This window comes from Chroicocephalus ridibundus, chromosome 6 (genome assembly GCF_963924245.1).
Source record: "Chroicocephalus ridibundus chromosome 6, bChrRid1.1, whole genome shotgun sequence".
Taxonomy (NCBI): Eukaryota; Metazoa; Chordata; class Aves; order Charadriiformes; family Laridae; genus Chroicocephalus; species Chroicocephalus ridibundus.
Genome location: NC_086289.1, coordinates 28928542 through 28956008, shown reverse-complemented (window position 1 = coordinate 28956008; position 27467 = coordinate 28928542). Strand labels below are relative to the sequence as shown.

The 27467-nt window shown below is 37.3% G+C and overlaps 1 protein-coding gene across 2 annotated transcripts in view; it reads right to left on the bottom strand.

The window, feature by feature from the left end:
- SH2D4B (SH2 domain containing 4B) overlaps positions 1 to 27467 on the bottom strand; it is a 66974-nt gene that overhangs the window by 16201 nt on the left and 23306 nt on the right. The window contains exons 4-6 of one of the 2 annotated variants that reach the window (XM_063338974.1): positions 26159 to 26303; positions 17650 to 17860; positions 14253 to 14380 (exon numbers count right to left, since the gene is read on the bottom strand). In XM_063338974.1, the coding sequence (XP_063195044.1) occupies positions 14253 to 14380; positions 17650 to 17860; positions 26159 to 26303 (484 nt within the window). Of the gene's footprint in view, positions 1 to 14252; positions 14403 to 17649; positions 17861 to 26158; positions 26304 to 27467 lie in introns of both variants that reach the window. The other variant, XM_063338973.1, reaches the window with a different exon arrangement.

The window sequence follows — 27467 nt, the reverse complement described above, 5'->3', positions numbered from 1 at the left end:
AAAATATACAATATATTTACTTTAGCACCAGGTTCTGCTTCTGTGCTACACATTTTAATATATTAATGCCTCTTAAGGACTAAGATGCTTCTTTCTGTCCTCAAATAATCTTGACGTAAGAAAAATGCAATATGCTAAAAACAATTATATATGGTTTCACTTAAAGTATTGATACGTAAATCACTTTTGATGATTAAAAATTGTGAATACATGGATGCTTAGGCAAACAAATCATTTATGTTTGCAGATGCAGACTGGATCCTTTGTGTTACGAGCCCCTCTTCTAAAAGCAGGGTCACATTTAACGATGTATAGAACAGAGAGCGATAATGCATGTTCATTTGAAAAGCCCACCATGGTTACCCCATAATTTGCATGCTCTATCATAAATATATATACCACTTCTAGAGGAAAACAAGGGATCTACTTCAGCGCCCATGAAATTCTTAATGTCCAGGCTGTGACTATGACATTATACTGAATAAGTGATATAATAAATCAACATAAACTCTGGCAGAATAGTTAGGGGCTGATTTGCTTTTGCCTTGTATGTTGTGCAGTCATTTATTCTGGGGCGGTTTTGTGACCCATTATACCCATTTTTCCATCATGTAATTGAGTACAGAAAATACAGAGAAATTTAAAAATCAGGCCCCTGTCCACATAGACTGGACTGAGACAACCAGCTGCCAAAAAGCTTTCTAATAATAACAGTAATAAATTACTAAGAATTGCAATATGCTATGATTTCATAGCAAAAGGAATAAGTAAGACACCAACATTAAGTCCTAGTGCAGCTTTCCTGTGCCACTATTACCATAGCTGTAAATATCTATGAAATATAGCCACTGGATTTACTAAACGAAGAAAAGGAACAAATTACTTAGAGAATAGGAAGCTACTGGCAAATTTCATCAAGCCAAGTGAGAAGCAGCAATATGAACAAGAAGATGACTCTTAAATCATGAGTTAATTGCACTGGAGGCTGCAGGACGCAGGGATTGACTATAAAGACAAACAAAAGCAAAGCAGCCCTACCTAGATCACCACATTTTATGGTAATCCTGCCTTTATCAGAGCATCTCCAGGAACCATACAAAAAACCCAGGAAGGAAACCCAGCACATCCAATCATAAGCTAAATTATAAAAAACCTGCAATTATTAATGGTAAAACACAGAGAAAATCAGCAGTGCCACTTTCCCAAGCTCATCCTTAGAGAAAAAAAAAAAAGAAAGAAAGAAAAAAAAAAAAGAGTAATTCTTGGGCATTCTTTCCTTCTCCACATTGTCATAAAGCTTGTCAACACATCACGTATAAAAGCAGTATAATTTCTTCATTACAAAGACAAAGTATGTTTAAGAATATCTTATATACATACTTAGGTCTTTTCACAATTTTAGTGAATTAAGATAAAACCCAACACTTCAAATTTGGAGTTAGAAACTGACCTTACTGTCTTTATTAGGGGGTTGAGATTTTTTATTTGGGTGCAATAAAGCAACCAAAAATATAGATTACAGCTTCAGGCAGGCAAACAGGCAATATACCTTAATCCTATTTAGAATAAAACTTAAAAAAATAAGTGAGATATACTGAATGAAAGCACATTTTAAGAACACCTGAAGAACGATGATCATGTTAGTGGTGTAAAAAGGAAGACAACTGGATTGGCTTTAGACTAGCGGGTGTCACTGGTACGTCCATGGATGCAAATAGTTTTTTATGTGATACATCTCTGAGGCAGAAAAGATAGAGAATAAATACTTGAAGTACTTTCCATAAGGGCAATTAATTTGCAGTTCAACCTAAAACAAACAAGCTTCACAATTACTACTGTTAACCAGAAAAGGAAGATTTTGACATGAATAAGGACTATCAGGTATTCAAAATCTGCTTGTAGGTAAACAGAAAACCAAATCTCTCCATATATATCCATACTCAGTTTTATGCATACGTCAAATTTCTGTGAACAAACATCTTGAATAGTGTAATACAAAATGCACAGCTGTGTGGGAAAGGTTTTGTAGGTCTGCTGGTTAACGACAGAGAGGCGACATCTAGGTTGATTATGCTTTTGAGCATTAGGAATGTTCAGAGATTTCTTAGGGAGTCTTCCCAGTATACTAGTAGTTTAAAGGGCTCTATTTTATGCTAATATTGATTTGTCATTCAGTACCCTGGGAATGCATTATGAATACAATTTCATTAATTTAGTTGTCTGACGGTAAGAGCGTTCGCCCAATGAATGGACACTGAAATGTCTAGAAGTTAATTGAGTTACATGATAGTAAACAAAATATCGCGTTACAGCCTCTGACAAGCTGCTAATTTGCTAGAGTTGCTAATGTTTTCCACTGGCCTTTTTATATTGATACTGATTTGTATTGATGTAACCTATGCTATTTTAATTCTAATTTGCTTTTTATCTGAGCATATGGAAGTTAGATTTTGATTCTTCATTGCATCCAACAAAACTCATTAAACCTCTAGTTCGACCTCCAGCTCCATAAGCAAGAAGAGGTGACTTTTTGATTCTGGGGTCCATTCTACATCAGCCCTAGGAAGTCAGACCAAGGCCCATGCAGGTAAGTAGGGACCAGAATGGCATTGTCACTAGGGTGCAGTAAGCTCCAGCTTCTCTCTTCCCATGGTATGTTTCCTTGAACCTTATGACGTAGCTGGGGGCTGCTGTATGCTCCTGGCATGAAACTATTAATTTCAGGAAGAAACTCGACTACTGTTATAAATTTGGCCCGTAGTTTATAGCCAATTTGACTCACTATCATGAATACACTGAGTAGAGATCAGCTGATAATTGCAATCATATCGTGCAATTGGTTCTGCAATCACCACAACAATTTGTGAGTATAAGGTATAAAAACTTTTCAGAAGGTTTTAATTATAACATTCTTGATTGTGAATTAGGCAGAAGAAAAGCAGTTGAATGCATTCTCAATATGGTTTTAAATAATAAAAATCCCTTGGTTATTAACAAAAATATATCCCACACTCAAAAATAACCAATCAACCGTTCTCCTTTTTGTAATGAAATTAATAGATCCAAAAAGTAGGAAAATTTACATGTATACAAATACATGCATGTGCCCATGATGGTCTTCAAAAGCACCTATATCTTACAGTTTACCTAGAACGCTATAACCTCATAGGTGTTGAAGAAGCTGTCAAGATACATTTTCCATGAACCTGTATGACAACTGTAATAGTAAATCACAGCGTCAGCAGAGCTCACTCAATAGAGGGAGAAAAATAAAAGTCACAGTTAACATTGAGCCCTGGAATTCAAATTTTACAGCTGGTGTTACAACAGATAACTAAGCAGAAAATACACTGCGTTCTTTGCTTTTCATGCTTTTTTCATAGGTGAAGGAAAATGTTTTTGCCTCAAATATATTCCATTTGTGTAAGGTTTAGGAATGCATAAATTTTTTAGGTACACTAGCAACCAATTCGTAAATCTATTTACATCTGTGAGAATCTTCCAGATGACATCAGAGGGCTTAGAAGAAACCTTTCTACATGTTTTTTAATCAGGTAATCATTAGAACTTTTATTGCTAAACGGGATACAAATTTAAATCATGCTGTATCTGGAGTATTTTCCCATATTCAAATTAAAGTAGCAGTTCCAGACAGATTTCTACAAAGCAGTTTGATTGTGGTATTTTCTGTAAGTACTTAAGAAACTGTACTTCTTTATCCATCTCAAAGAAAAATAAATCTGGGGATAATATTGATTACTAATTTTTCTTCTCATATATTTGGCTAGATTTGGGAACTTTAAGCTAACTTTGTTAATTACAGTGCTTTCTAGCTGCTTGCAACGTTCTTGCATATTGATTTAGTGTACTGTTCCTCAGGGGAAAAAGTTACCTTTAATCACTCAATAAAGTGAACCGGACACTGAAGCACTGTTGAAAGTCAAATGACAGTAACATTGGGATAGTAAAAACTTTGTGCCTAATCAGCAGCAGTACAATAACCACGTGCAGCTCTTACAACGATCCAGTTCTGGACATCCTCTGGGGTTTGACCCAGTTCTCAGTTAAGCCCCTAAAAACCAGGCACTAAATTGCCTCATTTCCCACCAGCACTGGAATTAAGGTAAGTGAGCTGTCGGCTGGGCTCAAACTCGCAGCAGGATAATCTGAATTAGGTGTTTGACGCCACTATTCAGTGAGCAGAAATTGCTTCAATGAAGGGAGGTTCTTCAATCCGAGGTTCTGAAAAAGTTACAAACAGAAGCAAACTGCATGTTTTCCTTAATTTCTAATACAAGACTCTTTTGTTTATGCTAAATTTCATCCATGGAACTATTCCAGTTTACATAATAAGAGGAGCTGCACACAGACGGCAAGCGTGCAGAATCATTTGTTGCTACCACCATCTTAGCTCTCAACGCTTCCGTCCCCACCCTGTAAACAGTAGCACAGATAGGAGAGAAAATAGGAGAGAGAACTCTGTCCCATGACTAATGAACTATTACTTTCTTGTGTCTTGGATTGAAATATCTATAAATGTTTACAGCTCACTTCAAATACAAAAGATTCTTTTTATCAAGCATACTGGAATGAATTTACAATAGCCACATGGCCTCATGAAAGGTCCATGTTGTGTTTAGTTGTGAGAAGCAGTGGTAACAGTGGCAGAACATTCCATGGAATTATATACGATTTAGATCTGAGTCCTCCCTATCATGGATTAAGAACTATTGTGTATTATACTACAGATGTTAATCTTGGATAGAGAGGTAGGGTATGATCCAGTCAGAGCCATGCTAATCGGCATGCTAATCTGCATAGTTCTTCTGGAGTTTTACCTCTTAAAAAAGTTGATGAATTTGTGATTTGACAGTCCCCTTCACTGAAAGGCCAGGAGAAGAAGGAAGAACTGCCCTTTCTGGAATCCAAGAAGGAAGAAGGGGAGCTGTCACGCCCTTAACTTTTACAGGGGAAGGGCAAATTTATGTTCCCCACGCTCCACCTCACTCTGCCTCCATGCCAGCATCACATGGTGAAGTTGCACATACAAGTTAGTTGCCTACAGAGTCACAGAAATCTCTTCCCTTTGTTTTTGTATCATTTCCTACTGTTTATCTCCCCTGGTGAAAAGCAGTTTAAGTGTCACAATCTGCTCTTGACTGGGTGAACTGGAGTTAAGCTAAGCCAGCAACATAACTTTGCAGAGTCACATGCTTTCCCTCCGGCATGACTACACAGCATAGCTGCTGATAACCCTGTTTGAGAGAGTTGTGTTGGCTTAGCAGGAAAATAGCATTGTTTCAAAGGAGCTGTTGAACAAGTAACTTGCAATCTCTCTTTTGCCTTGAGGCTGGATCAATAGGACTGCGATTTCAATACTTTGCATAGCAAGACAGAAGGACCCGTAAGAAGGCCATCTGCTGGGAAACCAGTAACATTTTCTGACCTTGGGCCTGCACTTGCTGTGCTTTAAACAGAAAATACTGCAGATAAAATAACAAATGTAACTTAGCCTAGCATAAGCTGAAGAAAACATACGGAAGCCTTTAAAATAGATAGCATGTTATTGTTAAGTGTGCAGTCAAAGGAACAAGAGCTGGAGGCATGGCTGATAAACAGTTAGATATGGATGAACAATAAGCAGGATATCAGCAAAATTCATCCAAGACTAACAAGGTTTTACACAGGACACCTGTGGTATGCTAGGGGGGATGATCAGCAAACACCCAGATACGGCATTTAAAGATATGGAGTAGGAGCTGAATGTCTTGTGTTGGTAGCAACTGACATCTAAGTGCACCTTGTGCGTAGATGAACTAAGTAACCAATTAACGCATATACGACTGACACTGAAAGGAGAAAGGATGACCCAGCCTGTAAGGAACAGCCTACAATATACGTAAAAGGGAACCATAGCTCAGATTCAGGCTGCCTGGCAGATGAACATGGCCTTCTGCATTTGCTTAGTCACCATGAAGAGTCATAATTTCTTCCAGTCTTAGCACAAACAATCTTTGTAGCTGTCAGGGCGTTTTACTTGACTCTAGCGTTCCTTATTTTCTTTAAAATGGGTCAGTTTTAAGTCTTTAGATAAGATTTGTTCCAAATAACTCATGCTCTTATATCACTCGGTTTTTATGAACAATTCTTCATTTCCAAACGCTAACAGCAGAGCTTTCCATTCGGGAACACCTCTCCTTTTTGTTTTCTGTAATGTGATAGAGGAAGCCTGACTGAAGGAGCTGCAGTGATAGAGAAATAGCCTCACACAGAGTCCAATTCAATAAGGAGACAGAACACAGAACTGTAATGTAAAATTACAGGTAAATATGTTAAGCTACCACAGTGGCATACTAAATGAAATTGTAATTGCTCACTATGTCATGCTCTAATAGTAGCAATCTTAAAGTGTTTTAAATAAAGGGGGCAAGTAGTCTTCAGAATGTAAAGCAATTTTATTTTCCATAGCAAAATATTTTTTCATTAAGAGATTAGTAAATCCACCTGGAAGTAAACGCTATGAAAAAGCTGGTGCACATTCTTCACAAATACAAAGAATTGTCTGGCACTAAGTTGAATTGAAAGGAATTTTATTTTATTTTTTTAAAAATCTTTGACTAGCAGTGCACCGTATGGGCACTGCACCTGACCTGTTTGTATCCGTGAAACTGTTAAGACTTCATCAAACTTGTGTCCCCTTTGTGGTCAAACACTCTTTATTTTCTCTTATTTTTAGTGTCTGCAATACCTGTTCAGAAAAATTGCCGCCTTCTATCTTTAGAACACGCCTAAACCTTAGAATATAGCTTCCAGTTAAAAAGCAGCCAAGAAGGACAATGTATTGTAAAAGAATAAGAAAGCTCATTTCACATTAGCAATTAGCCTATTTACATTAATTATTCAATTGCCTCATTCTACAATTTCCCTGCTGTTCTTTTGTGCTTCCTTTCTCCTTGCAGCATGTTACAGCTCGCATTACCTCACTTTGATACTTTGCTCCCTTCCAAGGGGAGCCATGAGTCTAAAACATTTATTTTGTTTGCTAATAATCTGTCTGTGCAGACACTTTGGAACTGTAATGGCATTAGAAAAACAATTCCAAAGCCTTCAAAAGAACTAACAGACTGAAACAATCATTATGACCTAAGTGGAATGACTTAGTATATGAAGGATCATCCTGTTTCCTACAAAACAGCAAAACACCTCTCATTTCTTAAGGAGGAAGCTGAGAACTGAATTAGAGTTGATTAAGTAATTCGGGTTTTGTCATATGCTACGGGTCTGACTTGAGACATCCATAATCAAGTAACAGAATCTACCATAGGATTTAAACACTTAACTCCAAATACTGTACTATCTTTGAAGAAAAAGCAATATTAGAACATCCAGTAGATGTTTGATAGGAATATGTTCTAGCAATATAAAAAAGAGTTCCATCTCACAGCAAGTAAACAGATTATCATGGCTCTAATAACTACGTATAAATCCACCCATATAGAGAATTCATATAAACCTGCAAGGACAAACTGGTTCTTATATAGTGCCCCAATAAAACCTGTATGTGTTGGTTATAAACATTAATGCTTTATAATTATTTCAAAGTAAAATAAAATGAGAGTATTATTACTATTTAAAGGCCATGGTACAAAACCAGAGTGAGCCTATCATCAGTCCTTCAAATGCTAGACGCAGATTTTCCAGCCTGACTTGTGCCATTCAGTGTTTAGCAACCCCTTTGTAAAATACAACAGCGGGCTCTCATTCATCCTGCATAACCATTGTGATATGAATATCATGCCTCTCTGTGTCTGAATTCAGCAGTGATGAAAAGCACAGGACTAAGCAGCCTTGGAAAATAATACACCCTGTTCAGCCACAGAACAGGGACAACAAGGGTGACAGCAGTGCGTGCCCCCCCCCGGCCCGGCAGTATGCCTCAACCCATTTTCTAATGTAGGGTTACGTGATAAGAGCGTAATTTGGTGTCCAAACTTGTTCCATTTCTGTTCTCCCTGCCAAGATTCCCAGCAAAGGTAACGTTGATTCCTAACAACGTATTTGGAGAAATCCACACAGGTTAGGAAGGACTACTAATACTAAATGACTGTGGCATTACTTGTTTTACCCAAATCACCCAGGTAGCAATGACTATCAGCCTGTGTTGACCTGGATGTATCCCTGCAGCAGTCACAAGCCACGAAGTCTACAGATATTGGAACTGCTCATCACAACTGTCACCCCTCTCTTTGAGAACAGGCTGGCAGAGTAGAAAACAGAGAAATCTGCCTTTGCGATAAATAGAGTAAGATACAGTCTCTTCTAGATCTATCATCTCTGAAGTCTTCTTTCAATCTTTCCCAGACAATTGTTCAAAATAAATTTTGATATTCTGTAACCCTTTTTTATTCTCACACTTCCCATTCTTCATTTACTTGCATAAATTAGAGACCCAGAGCTGTCCTGCAAATGCATGCAAGATAACAGGTACATTGTAATTGAAAACTTTTATTTTAGCTTTTTTAATCATTTGAGTCAGAAATTGCCTGATTCCATCCCAGATGTTTCCCAATCACAGGATGTTTTAGACACCAAGCTTTGAATATAGCTAATTTTTGGATGAGTCCTTCAAGGCTTATGGAAGAGAGCGGAAAAGCTCTCAATGAATTCAGGAGATTTTTAACAAGAGCTTGCATCTTTTTCCCAACAAAGTGACCCATAAAAACAATTCTAGAAGGGAAAAAAAAATCCCAGACCCCTGGAACTCAGTTTACTGATGCAGAGACTCCATCTGTGCTCTTTCTCCAATAGAAGTAAAAGCTAGATAACAATGAAGCAGTGAATTAGAAAATGGATCAAGAAGTCTGTACTTCTGCTGGATTTACACAATGCTTGCTTTACATCTTCCTAACACGCATTCATTGAATGATTGCAAAGTTCTTCAAGAGCAGGAGAAAAAGTGTGCTTTTGCGTTCAAAGCAGCAAACTGTATTCACTGTTAGATGTTTTTCAAACCAAACCACTGTCTTTTCTGTGTCCCTTAGAAAATAGTATAACACAAGCTTTATTTTATAAGCTATATTTCCCACAGTTCAGCTATACCAATATGCCCAGTATTGCTGGTGCTGTTCAAGGACTCAAAATTAGTAGGCGTTCAGAAATATTAAGTCTTGAATCCTTTACCAGGAAGATCTGATTTGCAGAACCATTGTCACTATTTAGGTCTGCTAGATATTCCTCTTGAAAACAAGCGTCTTCCTGAAAACAATATTGGCCATCTGAAATCAAACCTTGATCTATAAGCATCTGCAACGTGATCCTGTTAAATTGAAAATTGCCTTCCCTGGCTCCCCTGACCCCCGGGATTACTCAGCTTCTGCTTCTCTCAGCGTTTCCCAATCCATCCTTCAACTTGCTCTGATCAGCTGCTTCGCAGTTTGCCACTCCCTCAGCCAGTAGCGGCGCCCCCACCCTGACTTCCCTTGATAAAAGAGTTCTCCACAACAGGAACCATGCTACTGCAATTAAATTTTAAAGATACAGCCTTTAGGGCAGCTACCTCATGTTTCCAGATCTGTGATATCAGCCTCTGAACTTTCCTTTCAACCTGTAGGCAAGTAGGGATCTGATAGTGCTACAGTAGATGCTTAGCAAACACACGTACAGCCACCTCACAGACAGGCAATGAATAAATTCCTCATTGTGTCTTACCATATTCTTCTCACTAAGCATCTGAGAGATCCCTTTTATATTGTGGATAAATAACATCAACCATCATAAAACCTTGATCTCAACTAAAGCTGGGGAAATATTTAGAGATCAGCCCCCTCTGCAAACAGCAACCTTCTCCTATGTTCTGCGTGGAAAATGACCAAATGCAGAACAGAATACATGAGAGCGAAAAGTCTAACATCTGAAGTTGAAAAAAATATGAAAAATATCAAAAATAACAGCTGACAAAGCAGTGGAATGGAAAAAAAACCCACGCTGAAACAGATTTCAAGCAAAAGAGAAGGGGTAAAGGACAAATGAAAGAGCAAACAAATGGAAATATTATGTGTTTCAGCCACTCGCACCCTTTTGTTAAATATTATGGGAGGAAGAGGCCTCTAGTTTTGTTGCCATATTGAATTCTATTCCCAGTATCTTATGCCTGCAGTAAACGGAAAACTACGGTTTGCTAACATCTGTGACGGAGTTTGGCAAAACTCTTCAACATATAGGGAAGGCTGGGAACTTTCCCTTTACTTGGCATGGGTCACAGCGAGGTTAGAAAAGAAGATTCCACTTCAAAGATAACTTGGCCAAAACAATGAGCACGTGTCCCTTTCTAGCCCTTTGGAGAGACAGACCTCCCATCCCAAACACCAAATTACCTCCCAGCTTTCAAAGTGTACCAGCAACTGAGATCTTGGCAAAGCATGTTCTGAATTCAGATTTACAAAAAGTTCCATACATCTTGATACAACATTAGGATGCCCTTGTAAGTTAGATTTTTCATCTGCCTATATTCATCAATTAGCAGGTAAGAAATCAGAATATGATTATTAACTTCCTGGTTATCATAATGATCAGAATTTAGACCAATTTCTAAGTTTTCACAGTTAAAAAAATTTGAAGGCATAATACTTTTCACTCAAACCTAAGGCAACTATTAAATAATACAAAGAAACAGCTGGTTTTTGTACAAAAGATATAGGCAGCAATTAAATTATATCCCAAGATAGTCTCAGTGACACCTTCATCACTTGCTCTGATTCTCTTTTATTTTAGCAGTTTGAGAACTGCGCATCACTGCACCATGGCCACTAAGTGAGCGTCAGCCACACAAAAGCCGATTCATTGTTTCCCAATCCAGAAGAAGTAAAGTTCATCTAATTTTATAGTTTCTGAAGGGATTAAAGATGGTTTCAAGTTATAAATAAAATTTCAAAATACATATTTAAAAATAACATTTCTCTTTCTTTAGAAACTTAAAAAACCTCATCCTATATTGAAGGGATAAATGATCTAGTTTTTGGCGAGAGTCTATTACCCAAATATAGGAAAAATAATAGAATTTACATCCAAAATTCAGCTGAACATTACAGCTTGTATCTTTAACATGGTAATTTTTTTAATCAAGAAAACAGTAAAACCTATTCAAAATGAGCTAAAAATATGTTAGAAGAGTTTTGATAAGTGATGATAATTTCAAGAGACAAATAGAGACAGATGAAGTTGAAGCTGGTATTCATTTAAGAAGTAACTTTTTGTGAATAAGGAAGGAAATGCTCGGATTTGAAAGGACTTTACTACAGATTTTATGACCGTACTTCAAATGAAACATTTTGTAGCAATTCTTCAAATGAAGACAAAAGGAAAACTTCAGGTACATTAAGTATGCCATATGTTACCCTGTTTCACTTACCATGAAAACGCCCTAGACAACATATATTTTAAAACAGAATTCGGATCGGTTTGATAACTTAATGTGGGAAACACGTCAAATAAATGAGGGTAAAGACATTTTTGCATTATCATTTGGACTTCGTTATTTTAGCCAAACACATCTGTCTCAAACCATCATCTCTGTGTAATTAGAAAATATCATAGTCCATAGTAGAATTTGAAGACAGTGAATCAGGTAACGCTTAACTTTATCTAAAAAGCTGAACAACCTGACAGTCAAAGCAGGTAAGCAGAAGTCTATTGACATGTAATTGTGTAACAAACTAATATGTAGTTTTTCAGTACTGCTGTAATAGATCTCTTCGTGCACTGCATTCAGAAAGCCCTTAATGTGAGACGGAATCTTTTTCTCCCATTTTATGGTCCAAAACTGGTATATGAGAAAATACAGAAGTTGCTCAAGGATGTGAAGGACCTGAATGTACCTGTTTTGAGAGATACTTGAGGTTTTGAGAACCTGTCATCTTTATACTAGACAACATTAAGTACTGGGCAGCAGTTCTTTCCACAGAAACATCCACCTGTCCAAATGATGATGATATTATTGCCCCGTTGGCTCAAGTGGTTAGCCATAATTCTGGGCTTTGCAGAATGGCTTTCATTTGTATTGCCAATTTCTTATACAAGTCAGATACATTCTGCTGTATTTTTGTTCATACACAAAAAACCATATATCTGTGTCCTGGTTCCCTGAATACAATACAAAATGACAGCACACAGAAAATCCTAAATAGGCCTATACAATTGGAGTCACAATCTTTATTTTAATAAGAAGTAAATAAAGAAAAGAAAAAAGATTTTTGGCTGGATCAAAAGGTTTTTGGTTGCCTTCCTCTCCCGGCCTCCAAATTGGAGACCAATACAATAAAGAGGGTTTTTTTTCCTGGGGGGGAAAAAAAAAAAAGTTAAAGTATGTCAATACTTTCTAATATTTTGCTCTGGGGTTTTTGTTTGTTTCTTTCTCCTCCAAGTTTGTCTACATTACAAAATGCAACATAAACACTACATAATGCTACAAAGCATGGAGTACTGCGTCTGTAACAACCTGATGTTTAGCTTCCACCAAGCCAGCAGAGTTACAAGGCAGGTCAATTGTTCACTAAGGATTAGGATGAATCTGACCAGAGCTGCAGAAGCTAAAACAGCTAACCCAGCGAATAGGTACCAAAGCAGCATTCATGTGGATCTCTGCAAAGAAAACCACTGAGCTTTGTGCTGGGAATCTGTCTTAATGACCTTTGCCACGCTCCTTGAGTGGGAGGAGGACAAACGAGGTACTTTGCTCATTTTTATAAATGTCATTGGATAGTCACAGTTTCTTAAGATACAAACTGCATGATCTGAGAAACTTAGGAAAGATCATGAATTCTCAATTCTTGCAGTGATTAACAGGCTAATCCAAAAGCCACTGAAGGTAGTAGAAAGACAGCACAGGTGTTAGCTCAAGCCCAGATGCCTTCTTAACTTCAGGGGTGAATTATGTTCATAATTGTTCATGTCAATTTATATGGATGTGAATTTCCCACAAGCAGGGAAAACATTTACCATTGGACCACACAGAAAGATCATGGTTGAAAATACTTTTGAAAAATGTCCACAGATGAAATTTTAATCAGTTTGACTCTCAGAAAGAAACCACACCAAATGTCTTTTGTAGGAAAACAAAAACCCTGTCTGCATCATTGTTCATAAGAAATGGAAGTGTGTAGCATTTACAAGCTATTCACGGCTGACTTCAGTGCCTGACTAATTAAGCCAATGAAAATAGCAGCTTGCTGATGTCTTCTAACACATAAGGATTTGTATATCATAAAAAGAAATCTGAAATATATGAAACACTAAACATGTTCAGAAATCTCCCTTGCCTGCTTCATTTTTGACCGCCCACACACCTTCATCTTATGCTCAGAGAATCACGAAAAGAGGATCAGGGTCAGCTTTGTGCTTTGAAGAAAGAAATATCGAATTCACCCAAAGCAGCAATGAAAAAATATCGAGATGCACATTAAAAGGTTTTCCCATCCATCAATTATGTCAGATATTAAGCCAGAATTCTTTTTTTTTTTTCACGTTTAACTATAACATATAAAGATCATTGCTAATACCTACGAAAATAAGAAGTCTTACCTTTGAATTTGATATCAAAGATTCAGCCGCATAGCAAACGCTACACAGAACAAAAGCCTCAGAGATGCCAGGAACTCCAGCAGGTATGACAGCAAATTATGGATCTGAACAGGAATCGGTTTTCCCCATTTCATGAAAACTGCCTAAAATCATACACTCCCGAGTCTTTCTGAGAAAAATCGAGATCTTTCAATAATTTCTGTTCGCAACAGCAAGCGAGAAAAATGCTACCTGGGTTTAGAAAGTACAACAGGGATTAAACAGACGCGAGCTCAAGTCCTTCTTGCAAATCAGGTAAAGCAAAAACTTGAATGTCAGTCATCCACATACCATACTACTATGGTATTTACAGTTTACTTTGGGGGCCTCTCCTCACCCTGTCTTAGTCTCATTCCTCCTGCTTGGTTTGCTATTTTGCAGCAAGTATATTTTGGCCAAAATATTTCTGAAAAAAACTTTGGTGATATGAGTCACAAATTAGTCCATTTAATCAGAAAAAAGAAAACAGGAAAATGATATGCTAATAATAGGAATGATGCAAAAATCTTCTTTTAACAGGCACTAAGTTTCACAATGTCATTAGACGTTCCTTTTTATGATGAAAGCTGGCAAGATTTATTTCCTGAGCGTAAGCTTACAGGTCTATTATATAAGAAATGAAGGATCAGCGTTATTACCATGAAACCACTGAGCAATCCTGTTGGTGCTCCTCTCAAAGCCAGCGCGTCGAGGGATCTGCTCTTCTTTGAACCAGCGAATGATGACATCTCGAGAAAAGGGTCTAGAAGGACGCTCCCAGATGTTACTGCATTGAAAGGCAAGTAATTACAGAAAAGAGTAATTCAGGGAATTAGCAGTGTATGAAAGCAGGGGACAATATAAATATTAATCTCTTTTTTATATATTTACAAAAATAGAGCTACAAAATGTTCAGTATAACTGCTGTTCAGTATAGCTCACTGAACAATCTTAACTTTTTTAAAATTTGTTAAAATTATTTTGAGTTTTTATTTTACATTTGCAATGAAACCTTAAACATTTTCTTAAGCATAGAACTTAAATTGGAAAACAATTTACTACAAAAGATGCAATGGACGTTTCAGTCAGCTTTCCTTTTCCACCACATTTTTATTCCAATGTACATATTTACAAGCAAAGTTTATTTTTTTTGCTTAGAGTATACTCCTTTTCACTGGCAAGAAATTCTAAATCAGAATCAGGTATAATAGGTTGTGTATCCAAACCACTGAGCATGAGAGAGGGAACATTTTGTTTAAACTCTTATGTTCCCTTTGCATTCTCTACTTGCCAGCCTCCCTTTACTGTTTCTACTACTTTCTATGTATTTTAGATTATTTTAACCAGTAGGAGGCAAATCAGGAAAAATATGTGGAGCATCCATCTAGCTACCCCACATGAGGACTAAGGTAGATTGTGTCAAATGAAAGCATGACTGCATTCCAATGAAGCATGCAATCTCATCTACCCTGATAACAGTAGTGGAAGGGAGGTTTTACAATGGGTTTCTGTATAGTTTGAAATCCAGTGGGTTTCTGGGTGCTCAAACTGTTAGCACAAATTACCAAATCTTCATCACTGCTCTGCAGATAAGTAGGCTGAAGGCTAGTGTGGGTATGTCTACTTGTCCTGGAATTTCACTTGCATTTGGTGAGACATACACTTCGAAGTGCCCAGTACAGTAGCTGGCTACGTACGTCTAGCTTTCCTACTCCACCTGCCATGGAGCTGCCACTTAATGTATATTTCTAGACAATGTAATGAAGAAATATTACTAAAATTAGAACGTCAGCTCAGAAGTCACCAAACAGCGTTAAACTGATTCGCAAGATAACCAAAACCCCTCAAAACCAATCAAGGTTCTGCAATTCATGGCAGCAAGGTGCTCTTTAGAAAGGAATAAAAGCTTGATGATATGCAACTGAGTCCTCCTTTCAGCTTGTCTTACTTTTACTAAAACTAGTGACTGATTCTGTTGATATCAAGTGATGAAGCCTGCAGTGAATGTAATAGTTATAGCTCAATCACATAAACATGTGTGAGTAGATCTGACCGATATTCATCATAAAATTTGAAGACACAATCATGAGTGGGGGGAGAAAGTGAGAATTCAATTACAGACATACATTTAAAAAAACAAACTACATGTGTTGCTTATTTCTGGTTTTGCATATTTCCTATAAAGTAACAAGAAACCTTTTGAATTCCAGGGCTCTACATCCATTCTCATTTCTTAACTCATTTCTCTCTAATTCAGTTTAGTTTTGAAAAAAACTGTCAAATCAGTAATTTTTTCTGCCCGGGACCAAATCTCAAATTTACAGTTTCTTTACAGCTACTGTGGTTGAGCTTGTCCAGTAGGGGCAGGAAGAAAGAAATACAACTAGAAAAGTAAAAGTAAAAAACCCACAGTAGGCAAAAGGATAAAAGCGACTACGCAGGTCAGAGAGTTTCATTGGGAAGAGAACACTCAGCAAAATAAGAAAGACAGTAGGGGAAAAATTGAATGGAAGCATTCTAAACTAAATAGAAATTACAAGGAAGAGAGATCTCAAGTAAAAATAAAAGAACACTATTTTCATGCAACTTTTAGAAGAAAAGGCAAGGCAAGGTAAAAACTACAGGAGCTATGCTTCATGCTGAAACACTTAGAGACATAACACTGAACCCACATTCCCTTGAGGCAAAAGAACTGTCTCACACTAGTGGTAAATAACACCATACTGAACATCTCCTGCTTCGCCGTGCCACTGTTAGGTGTGAAAAGTTGAATTATATACATTTATGTATATTCACTGTTAAAGCACATGTTGAAAGCAACTTTTATTTTTCTTGATACCTTCACAATCAAGTCACGGACACTGACAAAGAGGAGCATTAAGAGATAAGAAAAATAAATACTGCCTTTTTTTTAAGTATAGGCATAGCTTAGAAACAGATAAATAGTATTAAACATAAGCTGGAAAATGATCAGAATATTTTTCAGCCCTTTTTCAGGCCTGTTTTGAAAAGAATCACATCTAGCACTGCCAAATTCTATAGTAAAAAAAGTCACCTCAGAAGCTCACAACTTCAGGTGAAAGTTATGGACCAAAATCTGCCACTTTTTCTAGTGTTTTTACTACTTCAATTTGAAGACAACTTTAAGTAGTTGGGAAAACAATGAGAATTACTTTGGCAGGTTGATTTGATGGTAACTTTAAAGATCCCATCTCTCTGACAGTAAAATTCTGATTCCTCCTCAAACTGGGAGCTTTGGTTGCTGTTACTGAAGAGTTTCTGTCTCTCAACACAGCAGAGCAAAGAACTTGTCAAAACAGAACACATTTGCGAACAACGAGGGACTGATTCTCTCTGGTGCTACACCGACTGGTAAAGAATTGTTTGTTGGGATTATTATTTTTTTAATTTTTTTTTAGCATTTTATACTACCATCCTGCCACTGCTCCCATTGCCTTTATCACCCCATGAAGCCAAATGAATGGCACAAGATAAAACCAGGAAAAGACCAGAGTGACTAGTCAACTTTCTAGCAGCCATCTACCCAATAGGATTCTTTTCCTCTTCTGTGATTCATGGCACTCCCTAAATAAATCAGATGATTAATAAACAGATTAATAAACACCAAAGACACTTGATTTTTCCTGAAAAAAAACCTTAAAATCCCTGAAACTTGGGAGTATGACAGCTCTCTAAAATGTTTCAAAGAGCTGTTAAACAGCAGGCAGTTTTAGACTTGAGGCTTAAGACTTGCCTAAGAATTTTTCCATTTGATTTCTTCTCCACATCACAGCCTTGCATACTAACCTCATACTGACTTTGGAAGGACCTAGCTCTATCTCCATGAACTCTAAGAAATCTGTCTGAAAAAATGAATGGCATTTAGCTTACATTATGTATTCAATCAGTTTTCATTTTTCTTTAAATATTCTTTTTCTGGTCATAGTGAAAGAGCAAGACTGAGAATTTCCAGCAACTGAAGAAGAGCTTGTTGAAATGGTGGGGACTGGAGAAGGAGCAATTCAATAGAAAACTATTTCAAAGTCACAAACCAACCTGGATGCTGCAGAAAGAGACAGCAAAGGGCTTGCACTGTTGTTGTTCAGCTTTATCTCCTGATCGTTATTCAGGCTTGTACCCTGGAACAAATTACTCAGGCCAGCCACTCTTCCCTTCTGGATGGCACGCAAGGATTGTCGTCGGTATTCGTCCCGGGCCCTGCGTGCCTTGTGGCTCCTTTCCTCATCTGCAGCTTTGGAGCGGCGCACTGAGTGGAATGAATGGGAAGGGGGGGGAGGAGAGACTTTAGAATTACAGCCATTTACCCCTTTCCTTATAGAACAACTCACTATCTTTATTCCTTACATGACCTGATTTTAAGAACGTTCAAATGACAATGCACTATCAAAGAGATGGCTAACTGGATGACTTCCCTGATGCTTCAAATACAGGGCACCACGAGAAGAAGCATGCCAGGCTTGAGCTATCAATGGTCTGATCACTACTGGCAATAACCGAGCCTCTACATACTGCGCTTACATCTGACACTTGCTTTGGCTGTAATAAGAGAAATCCTGCTTCGGGACATCTTTTCCACTGGCAGTGCACCAAGTTTTATGTTTCAAGAAAGAATGTTAACTACTGCTTAAAATTAAGTCTGTGTTTAACAGAATTCTTTGCAACTATGCACATAACTAGCATTGCAGGAGATAATCCCAAAATTTACAGTTATAAAAACTAACAGGTTGGTTGCACTTTTTGTTGTTAATGTTGCTTTCTTTCTGAAAGGCAGATGCTATCTTTATTACGGTACTTAAAGTCACAGAAGTCTCCACCTCAAAAACTGCAGTCTAAAAAATGGTTTCAGTAACAATGGAGAAATTAATAGCTATTTTAAAGGGCATGCTGATGCTACGGATGGCGTTGTCTCACACTCGAGTCTTCAAAATTGCATATAAAGAACCAGAATCTGTACTGGAAGATTTAAGACACACCCATCAATGGCACTGACCAGGGAGTTACATATTTCCATAAGCTGAAATGAGACTCCTGCTCTGGCCATTGCAGGTCAGGCATCTTTCTCTAAAGCTTCTTCATTTTAGAACTAATGTACGAACAGTCCCGTGTTCAAAACGGTGTAACTTAAATGCAGCAAGAAGAATTGTACTGCAAATATTCGTCATCTATCAGCTGTATTCTGGTGCCTCAAGCCCCATTTTGATGATTTTTGTGGAGACACAAATAACTTCAGGCAGGGAAATTATTCCAGTACAAAATAAACTTTAACATCCAGTGAAGCAAATATTAAAGAAGCAAGCTATTGCCTCCAGTAGCAATTACCAACCCTCCCATGACTATCCTGGCTTAGACCAAACCCAATTCATAAAGCGCGCACACTATTTCTTACTCTACTTCGATTGTACCCGTGACTCGGAATGCATGATATAATACCAGACAGCTGCATTTCATTAGGCTGTTTGCACGCCTCTGGTTTACACTCCTGATTTAAAGCAAGCAGAAGTATAAATGGATTTGTCCAAATTATGGAGAGGTTTAATGGAATCAAGAAATAAAAGCGCTCAAAGCAAAATGAAATGAAATAAAACCCTCTAGGCAAATGAGGGAAAGAGAAAAGACTTTCAAGCTTAGAATTATATCAAATTGTTATAGGTAGAAAAGTATACAGAACTAAATGCTCATCAAGATAGCATAATAAATGAGTCATAGATACTTCATATATATACAACTAGCAGGATTTCTGTTTCACTTAACTACATACCCTGTAGTTTTAGCTAAACACAGTAACAAACAACTGTACAGCATAGAAAACATGAGTAACGGGTTTCACTATTTATCTTACAAGTCATTATTTTTAAGGGTAGATAACGTCATGTAAATATGCTTTTTCAATGGCTCAAGTATATTAGTCACAAAGTTTCTGTGATTTATCCTTTGTAAAGCCACTCAGTAATGGCTGCTTTAAACGTGGACGTTGTGTTTGCAACACCATCAGAGACAGCAAGGAAGATGAGTGCAATGCAGCTTGGTAAGGCATTTAGAAACCAGTCATTGTTTGTCACAATCACAGTATACAGATCGAGGGCAGACTGCCTGGAGCTTTCTGGGATTCTTTTCTACTGATGTACAGGCTGCCGGGTAATGAAAAAGGCAAGGTATCTTCATGCCCCACTTTTCTCAGCAATAGATACTCTTTTCAACCGACATTCCTACTGTATTTTTGCTAGCTAATAAACTTGGACCTGGACTACATTTTCCCATACGGTATCAAATTTTAATGTTTCTTATCACAAAACAATGGGGAGAGGTAGCATAGTTTGCAACTGTCAAATATCGACATTCAGAAAACTTTTTGAAGGTATGTATGACATGAAGCTTTCCCTATCCATACATGTATATGTATAAGTGTTTACATGTATTTATATACCCATATATGCGTCTGTATATATGTCGGGATAGGGAGGGCTGCATGCCATAGACATTTAAATGCATGCCTATAGATTTTTTTATATATACACACACATATAGGCATCTCTTTCATGTTATGAAGAATTTTTATTGAAGAAATTTTATCTGAAGAATTGTATCATTGACCACAGGGACATGTAGTACCTCCTAATCCTTTTTTTTTCATTACTGGAGTCCCGATTTTCTCCCTATCCCATTCCTTATAGTTATTTCCCAGAAACCTTTCTCTTTTTCCTCACATTCCTCTTTCTGTAGGAGCTGTCTAGTACAGCTCCTAGCTCCTACTGTGGAGCTGCGTTGCTATGTTATCCCAAATTTCTTTTAAAACTCTCTGACTGGTCAAGGGACTTTGTGTTGGGTAAATAATCGAAGTCACTGACATCAATAACTGGTTTTGGTGACTGGAAACAGTATTGTGGATAAAGATTCATCTGGACATTGCAGTCAGAAATCTACAAAAAAGTTTTCCACTACACTCCAGACAAGATAATGCATGTCACATGAATCATCCTCCCATACCAACACCTCTCACAAATACATATATCTTCAGAAAACCCCTCAAAGTCTGAAGGTAAATCTGGACGTATTTCTGTAGCAGGTTTTTCTTATAATAGAATTTAGTGAATATTCATATTTCTCTCTTTGACTCTGAACCGTCTCACTAGAAATAAGAACTTGATATCTGGATCAAGTCTAGCCCACATATTCTTAGACCGAAGAAGCCATAAATTCTGCATTACTTGCTGTATTTCAGGACACATCATAGCCTTTCACACAAAAAGAAAGCAAAAGTAGTCAGGACTTCTAGTACTATCTTAAGTGGGAACAGATTCCTTTTCTTGACTGGTGCCCTTTTACAGTAAATGTACTTCTGGCGTGACCCCTGTGCAAAGCATTACATTCAATAGTCAGTATTTTCCGTAGGGAGATTAGATATTTGAATGATGTCTCCCGTCCTTAAAATCTACGAATCATCACCATAGGTCCATATATTTAACACCAGGAATTACTACAAATAATAATCTGCATTTTTTTCATCTTCCTTTTATATTATGGAATAATGTCAGGACTGACAAGTCTGGAAAATGAGGAATTTGATTGATTTATCAAGCTCACAGGAAATCCACCGTCCAGCCAGGTCCCACGAGTCCATCTCCACTACTAGTTTTCTCTTCATGTGTTGGTGATACCAACAAGAGGTACATCCTCCTCCAGCGCTCATAAAATTAAGCACACTTCTGCCCCGATAGCGCTGTACCTTGTGTAGAAATGCCTGAGCTGTTTATACCAGTTAGGTACCAATATGATTGTAGCTACAGTAGAGCAGGCCAGAAATGGGTTACCAAACCCTCCTGGAAAACTGGTAAGACACAGACTGAGGTCTGTGCTGTCATGATCATATGGTTATCATTACTAGAAACATATAGTTTAAAGACAGCTTGGACATGTCTACATGATCTGCAGTGTGAATGTACTCTAACAACAGAGAAGAAAGCACAAAGCTTGTGTACTCAATAACTCTTACGATCCTATAGGTCTCAATTTACTGTTCAATTTACCTTGAACAGTTTACGAGAACCTGTTATTCCTCTATGCTAACCTAAAATGCAAGATTGCTTTTTATATTTTCATTGAGGTTTGGGAAATCCATATTAGCAGTCCTGGCAAAGTTCTAATACCAATAATATCTTTTGATACAGATGAGGATTAACTCATGCTGCACTGCAGCTGAAAGTGACCACATAATTTGTGAAAGACTAGGAACTCTTCCTTTTGTATAATTTATTTTGTGCTTTTGAAGACCTGTGAGTTACAGTCAGAGCTATGTGAAAGCAGAAAAAAACCCGAACACATGTGCCATGAATATGCATCCTCATTTTTAAATTATTTTGTTTCAGCTTTACCCTTGTTAATAATTCTTGGAAGCTTGTTCATGAGCAATTCAAAATGACTACTTAATAGATAAAATTCAATCTTCAAATTTTCTGAGTGCACATACAAATCACTCAGTGTTTTTCCATTTCCTAATTGGAAAATAACTTCCCGCAAATACTCTGCAATATGGCTCCAGTTCAGCAATCTTCTTATCTGAAAGCCTGTGAATAATCCCATCCCTATTCAACAATGCACTCTGAGACCTATTGAAGTTCAGTGAGCACATACTTAAGGTTAAGCACTTGCTTAGTTAATGCATAGCTGAACTGGGGACTACTCACTTTAAAATTCAGCATAGACATAGTTTGTAGAGGAACATAAAAATATAACAATATAAAAGAAGCTACAATGAGTCAGCCTGGTATCCTACTTCCAACAGAGACCAAAACTGGATGCTTAGGGGAAGGCCTAAGAATAGATGAAGTTACTCAACTTTATTTACATTTTTACTGAAATAATTTTTGTCTGGAGATGAGTACAGCTGGTCAGATGGTACCTGAGCACTTTGTAGCTTGATAGAGTTTGCAGAGGATTGCAAGTGTACTAACAGAATGCCTTTTGCAATATTCAATCAGATGAATATTTATTTCATATTTTTTCATATTATGTTTTGCAGATTCCTTCTCGACTCTCACAGAGGGAGGTCACACTTAGAGACTGTGATATAGGGCATTGGTTATTGAATACTCTAGAAAATGGAACAGCCCGTAGAAGGGTTTAAAACTAATCAGAATATATACACTCCTCTATCTAAGCTTGGCCTTAGTTTTCACTCCTCAGTTTCAAAGAGTAAGAGCTTTGAACAGTGGATGCTTTCAGTCTTTTCCACTATTCATCTTCTCATTTGCCAACCAATATACTTGCTCCATGTATTAACTCACAAATGCCCTCTAAAAAACTCCAACATATATCCACTATATGAAATCAAAGTGTGTAATTGCTCTTACAACATCTTTTTTTCCTTTTAGTGCTGATTTCTCAAGCTATTCTACGTTTGTTATTTAGTATATTAAAAAGCACTAAAATTATGTATTTCAATTAACACAGCGGTTCTATGGGCTTTCATTGTTGTTTGGCACAATCAGGCAAACAGCAGAAGCAAACTGAACCGAACAACAGGAACTAATATTAGCAACACTTTGGTTATTGCCTTGGCAATAAACAGCTGAGGGATAATGTGATGAGGGGAGATGAATCCTCATCACATTCTAAATTCCATCTACTAAATAAATTAGTAGTGTCATCAATATCATTGCTACATTTGCTCTCCACAATAGCTGCTCTAGCGCTGCTGTTCCTCTTCAGTACTGACCCCCCAGCACTGGTGTCTATGAAGGGCTGACTTCAAGGAGGTAAGGCACAAAGGAGCCTGGCCTTGTTCCTAATGAGCAATACGGTTTCCATTGCAGGTGTGTAGAGACAAAAGATGTTAATATTACATCTGCCTGTAATTCTCTTATGCATTCATGCATTTATTTATCGCTTAGAAAAGTTGACAAGTGGATAGCTTTGCCTAACTTGACTAAATTTCCTCTCAGTGCCCCAAAGGAATATCTGAAGACAAAAGGAAAGGATTATCATTAAAAAGGAAAAAAAAAAATAATGTCTGAAACTGAAATCAAAAGTGAAAAAATCTGGTGAACCTGAGGTACTAGTTCATTGCATAGCAATTTCAGATGTTCCCACTTCCAAATATTTGTTATTGCCTGTCTGCTGGAGGTTCTGGCTTCTGCAGCAAAGTTAAGAAAACCGAATATGTTAACATTCCTCAGGAAGCTCAATGCAACATCTGACGGCATAGTCTAAACCAGCCAGGAACTGGTTTCAGATAAGGCACTAAACACTGCATCTTCATATCTTAAGTTGTCACGCCCATTTGCTAATGGAAGGTTCTAAGCCCTCAAACCAACTGGGATAAATTGAGACACTGAGATAAGCATAAGAGGATAAACAAGGATGTGATACACTCTAGTCATTAGTCTGCAGTTAGTTTAATGCTAAATCAATTACTGATAACAGCATAAACTCTGGCAGCACAGAATTTATAGCAGGCTGCAGAACCCAGCTGTGGTGCCGCCAGCGAGAAGGTGCTGAGCTTTTATTTTGCCACGGCAGCACTATTATTGATGCCCAGGCTCCAGAGCTTGAAATGACGCGAGCTGCAGTTGGTCGCCCTTTTGACCACAAGCAGACAGGTCTATAGGTACTGAGGCACGCAGGCTGAAGGTGACAGAGCTCCTTCAGAGCACAAACAATACTCCAAAGATTACACAAGAAAAAATATTGGGGATACGTTATATCCATCAGCATAGGATCCAGTTGAAAGTGTTTTGACAAACCAAGAATGCCATTACAGAAATCACGTTCAAAACCTTTCATAGCTTGTTCCTTTCCTCTCTGCTTCCTTACATCATTCCTCTATTGCGTTTCTGATATCTGTCCCTGTACAACCAGCATTCCTTGAGAAAACTGAGACAATCATTTCAAACCTCAGTTACCTCTTTAATGCAACAGTAAGAAAACGATAGCTGGTTTTAGTAACGTTTACAGTATTTTATTTTATTGACAATTTCAGTGTAAGGATAGGCTGGATTTTAATTTTTTTTATAACGTGGTTGCAACTGTATTTTCTTTCCTTATTTACCATCAATGATATGCTAAAGTACATAACACCATCCTCTATGCTACGTTGCCAGCTGAGGCTAATTGACAATGCCTCATTTTGTACAAAATTAAAATTAAAGGGCTATTTTTTCCCCCAACTCATTCTGCTCTTAAAAAGCCAAAATACAAAAAACTACAGTTTTCCTTTCCGAATAAACACTTACACCTGGATTTAGATAATTCTTTAGGAAATAATTACCTTCTCTTTATTGACAGTGTAATATACAGAGTCTTTATTGATCAAAAATGAGCATAGCCAGCTATGAGCTTGGAAAATTGCACCAGTGTATCTCATATAGATTTAATTCATGTTGAACAGAATGATTCACTATCACATTAATCCCAGGTAATAGGACTTCAGTAATTAGTCTTCGAGAACTCCTGAACTGATGACTAAAACCATAAAATAAACTCATTGCATATTTTGATACATTTCTTTTACTTCTGTCAGGAAATAAGTAACACTACAGCAATATTTTCTTCCTACTTCATGAGGTATTTCATGCAACACATACTGACTATCGGCTCCCTAAAACTCCACTTTTAGTATTAGTTGATTAACCTTTGTGTTATATATAATTAATATAACAACCTCACATGAGCTAAAACATTCCAATCGTTACATTTCCTTTTTCTGCAGAGTAATCAAATCAGTATAGATATGGCAAATAAAATAATCTTTCCCCCCCCAAAAAAATGAACAATTTTTATCGCAAACAAATTTCCTACTTCTAAAGCTAACTGTACAGTAGACTCCACATGCAGTAGACATACATTTCATTCACAATAACCTATTAAGTCTCATTTACTCATAAAGTGGACCTTTACTTACCTACAGTATGTATACGTATATATAGTAACATATTTTTTCTGTTCCTTAGAGGCTATTAAAACTCACTAATGTATTTTTAAATTAATCACAATGATGATATTAGTAAAGAATTTCAGGGTGACTAGAAAGGAACAGCACCTCCATAGCGTGAGATCATGATCATAAGGATATTTTTCAGGGCAACAATCTACACATTATTTACTGTAATCTTTTGAAATGGAGTTTCAGTGCTGATATCATAGCTTGACCCCATCACCATATGGAAGTAATTAAAATACAGATGAAGACAGATTTTACCTCTTCAGAAACAGTTGAGGACACGCTGTCAAAATAACTGTGTCCAGAATTATTATTACTAAGCCAAAATTGTTAATTAATTACATTAGACAAAAATTAATGATCTCAGTCACTGTACACGAAAAATTTTCTATAAGGCATTGACACAGGTTCTTATTCAGAAAGAAATGTGAAATGTGGTAAACTCACAGTAACTTCTATTTGTCAAGCTGGTAATTTCCTGCAAAATAATACAGCATTTTGCATTGCTTTAGGTAGAAGAGATTTTTGGCAGTATCTTTTTGCATTCTACAAGTCTCTCTTTATTTACTTTTGGAAATGCATTAATCCCGTGAAGGTAATTTTACTCACACTGTTCTTCCCACTCCTGGTCATCGTCACTGTGTTGACTATGCTGCTGAGCTTGCTTGAGGCTCAGATACAACTCTTTTGCTCGGATTTCTTCCTGCTGCCTTATTTGTTCTTCACCCTTTTGTCTTTCCTCTTCTTCTCTTTTCTAGGCAAAATGAAGTAAAACAGAGGTGACTAAAGAGGAAGAATGTGCCAAAAGTTAGGACGCTGCTTCAGTTGCTTCCTCCCACAAAGTAGCTACGTTACCTTGGACAAATCACTGTCTCTTCTAACTTTGGGTTTCTCACCTTTCACAACAGGCTAATAGAAGCTTCCTACCTCTTAGGAATTTCTGAGGAAGGTATGTTTGGAGATGCACGGGTATCACAGCAATAAGGAATACGTAAAGGTATCTAAGACCTGAATCTATATGGAAAACATGTTTTGTCACGTGGCACCAAAGCCTGTGCTATCCTGCAATCCATAAACAGTGCTCATTTTAAGTCCACAGTATTCCCATTGGAGATATCAACGTCACTCCAGCAGTATACACATCATCTACAGAATCCGTAAAATTCAGTAACGGATTTACTGGTGTTCTTAGTTTAGCAACTGTCACGATGTGTCATCATAACCAACGCAGAGAATAATGTCTTCCAAATACCAAGATCATTACATTCTGGAAGACGAGCCAGATCCTTCAGCACACACTAGTCACTTTGCAAAATGTAGCTAAAAGTAACATACAAAAAAGTTCCCTTCCAAGAAGACCTTAAAGGAGATGGAAATCTGATAAAGATTGCCCCTACATCTGGCCTTCTGCATGCTACCAATAACACGGGAGCTTGATTACTGCAGAAATAGGAATCTGTATCTGTTTTCCAATAAATTTTCCCAATTTCCTTAGGTAGCGAAGAAGCAAATTTAATTCATTCTTCAATTGACCCCCCAAAAAAACGCCAAAACTGAACTTCACGAAGGGTTATTTGTATTATTGAAATAATTTGAATTACGAATAAGAACAGGTGTTTATTTAATTTTATAATGGAACCAACACTATACCCTTTTGGGTAACAAACTGATGGAGAAGAATTTTGTTATAAGTCATTGAGTAAAATCACTCTCAGTAACTAACCTAGTTACCTAACCTAAACTATAACTAAGCAAAGCCCAAAGTAGATTGTGAGTTGTTGCAAAATGTTAATCCTGTTAAATTTCTGGGGTGAAGCAACTGAGGCCAGCTGAATAAAATCTGGTGAAACTCTGCTTTTTACGTTAGGCAGTTTGGGGGAGATCCTTCTGTCTTCCTTAAATAACTTTTGTTTATTAA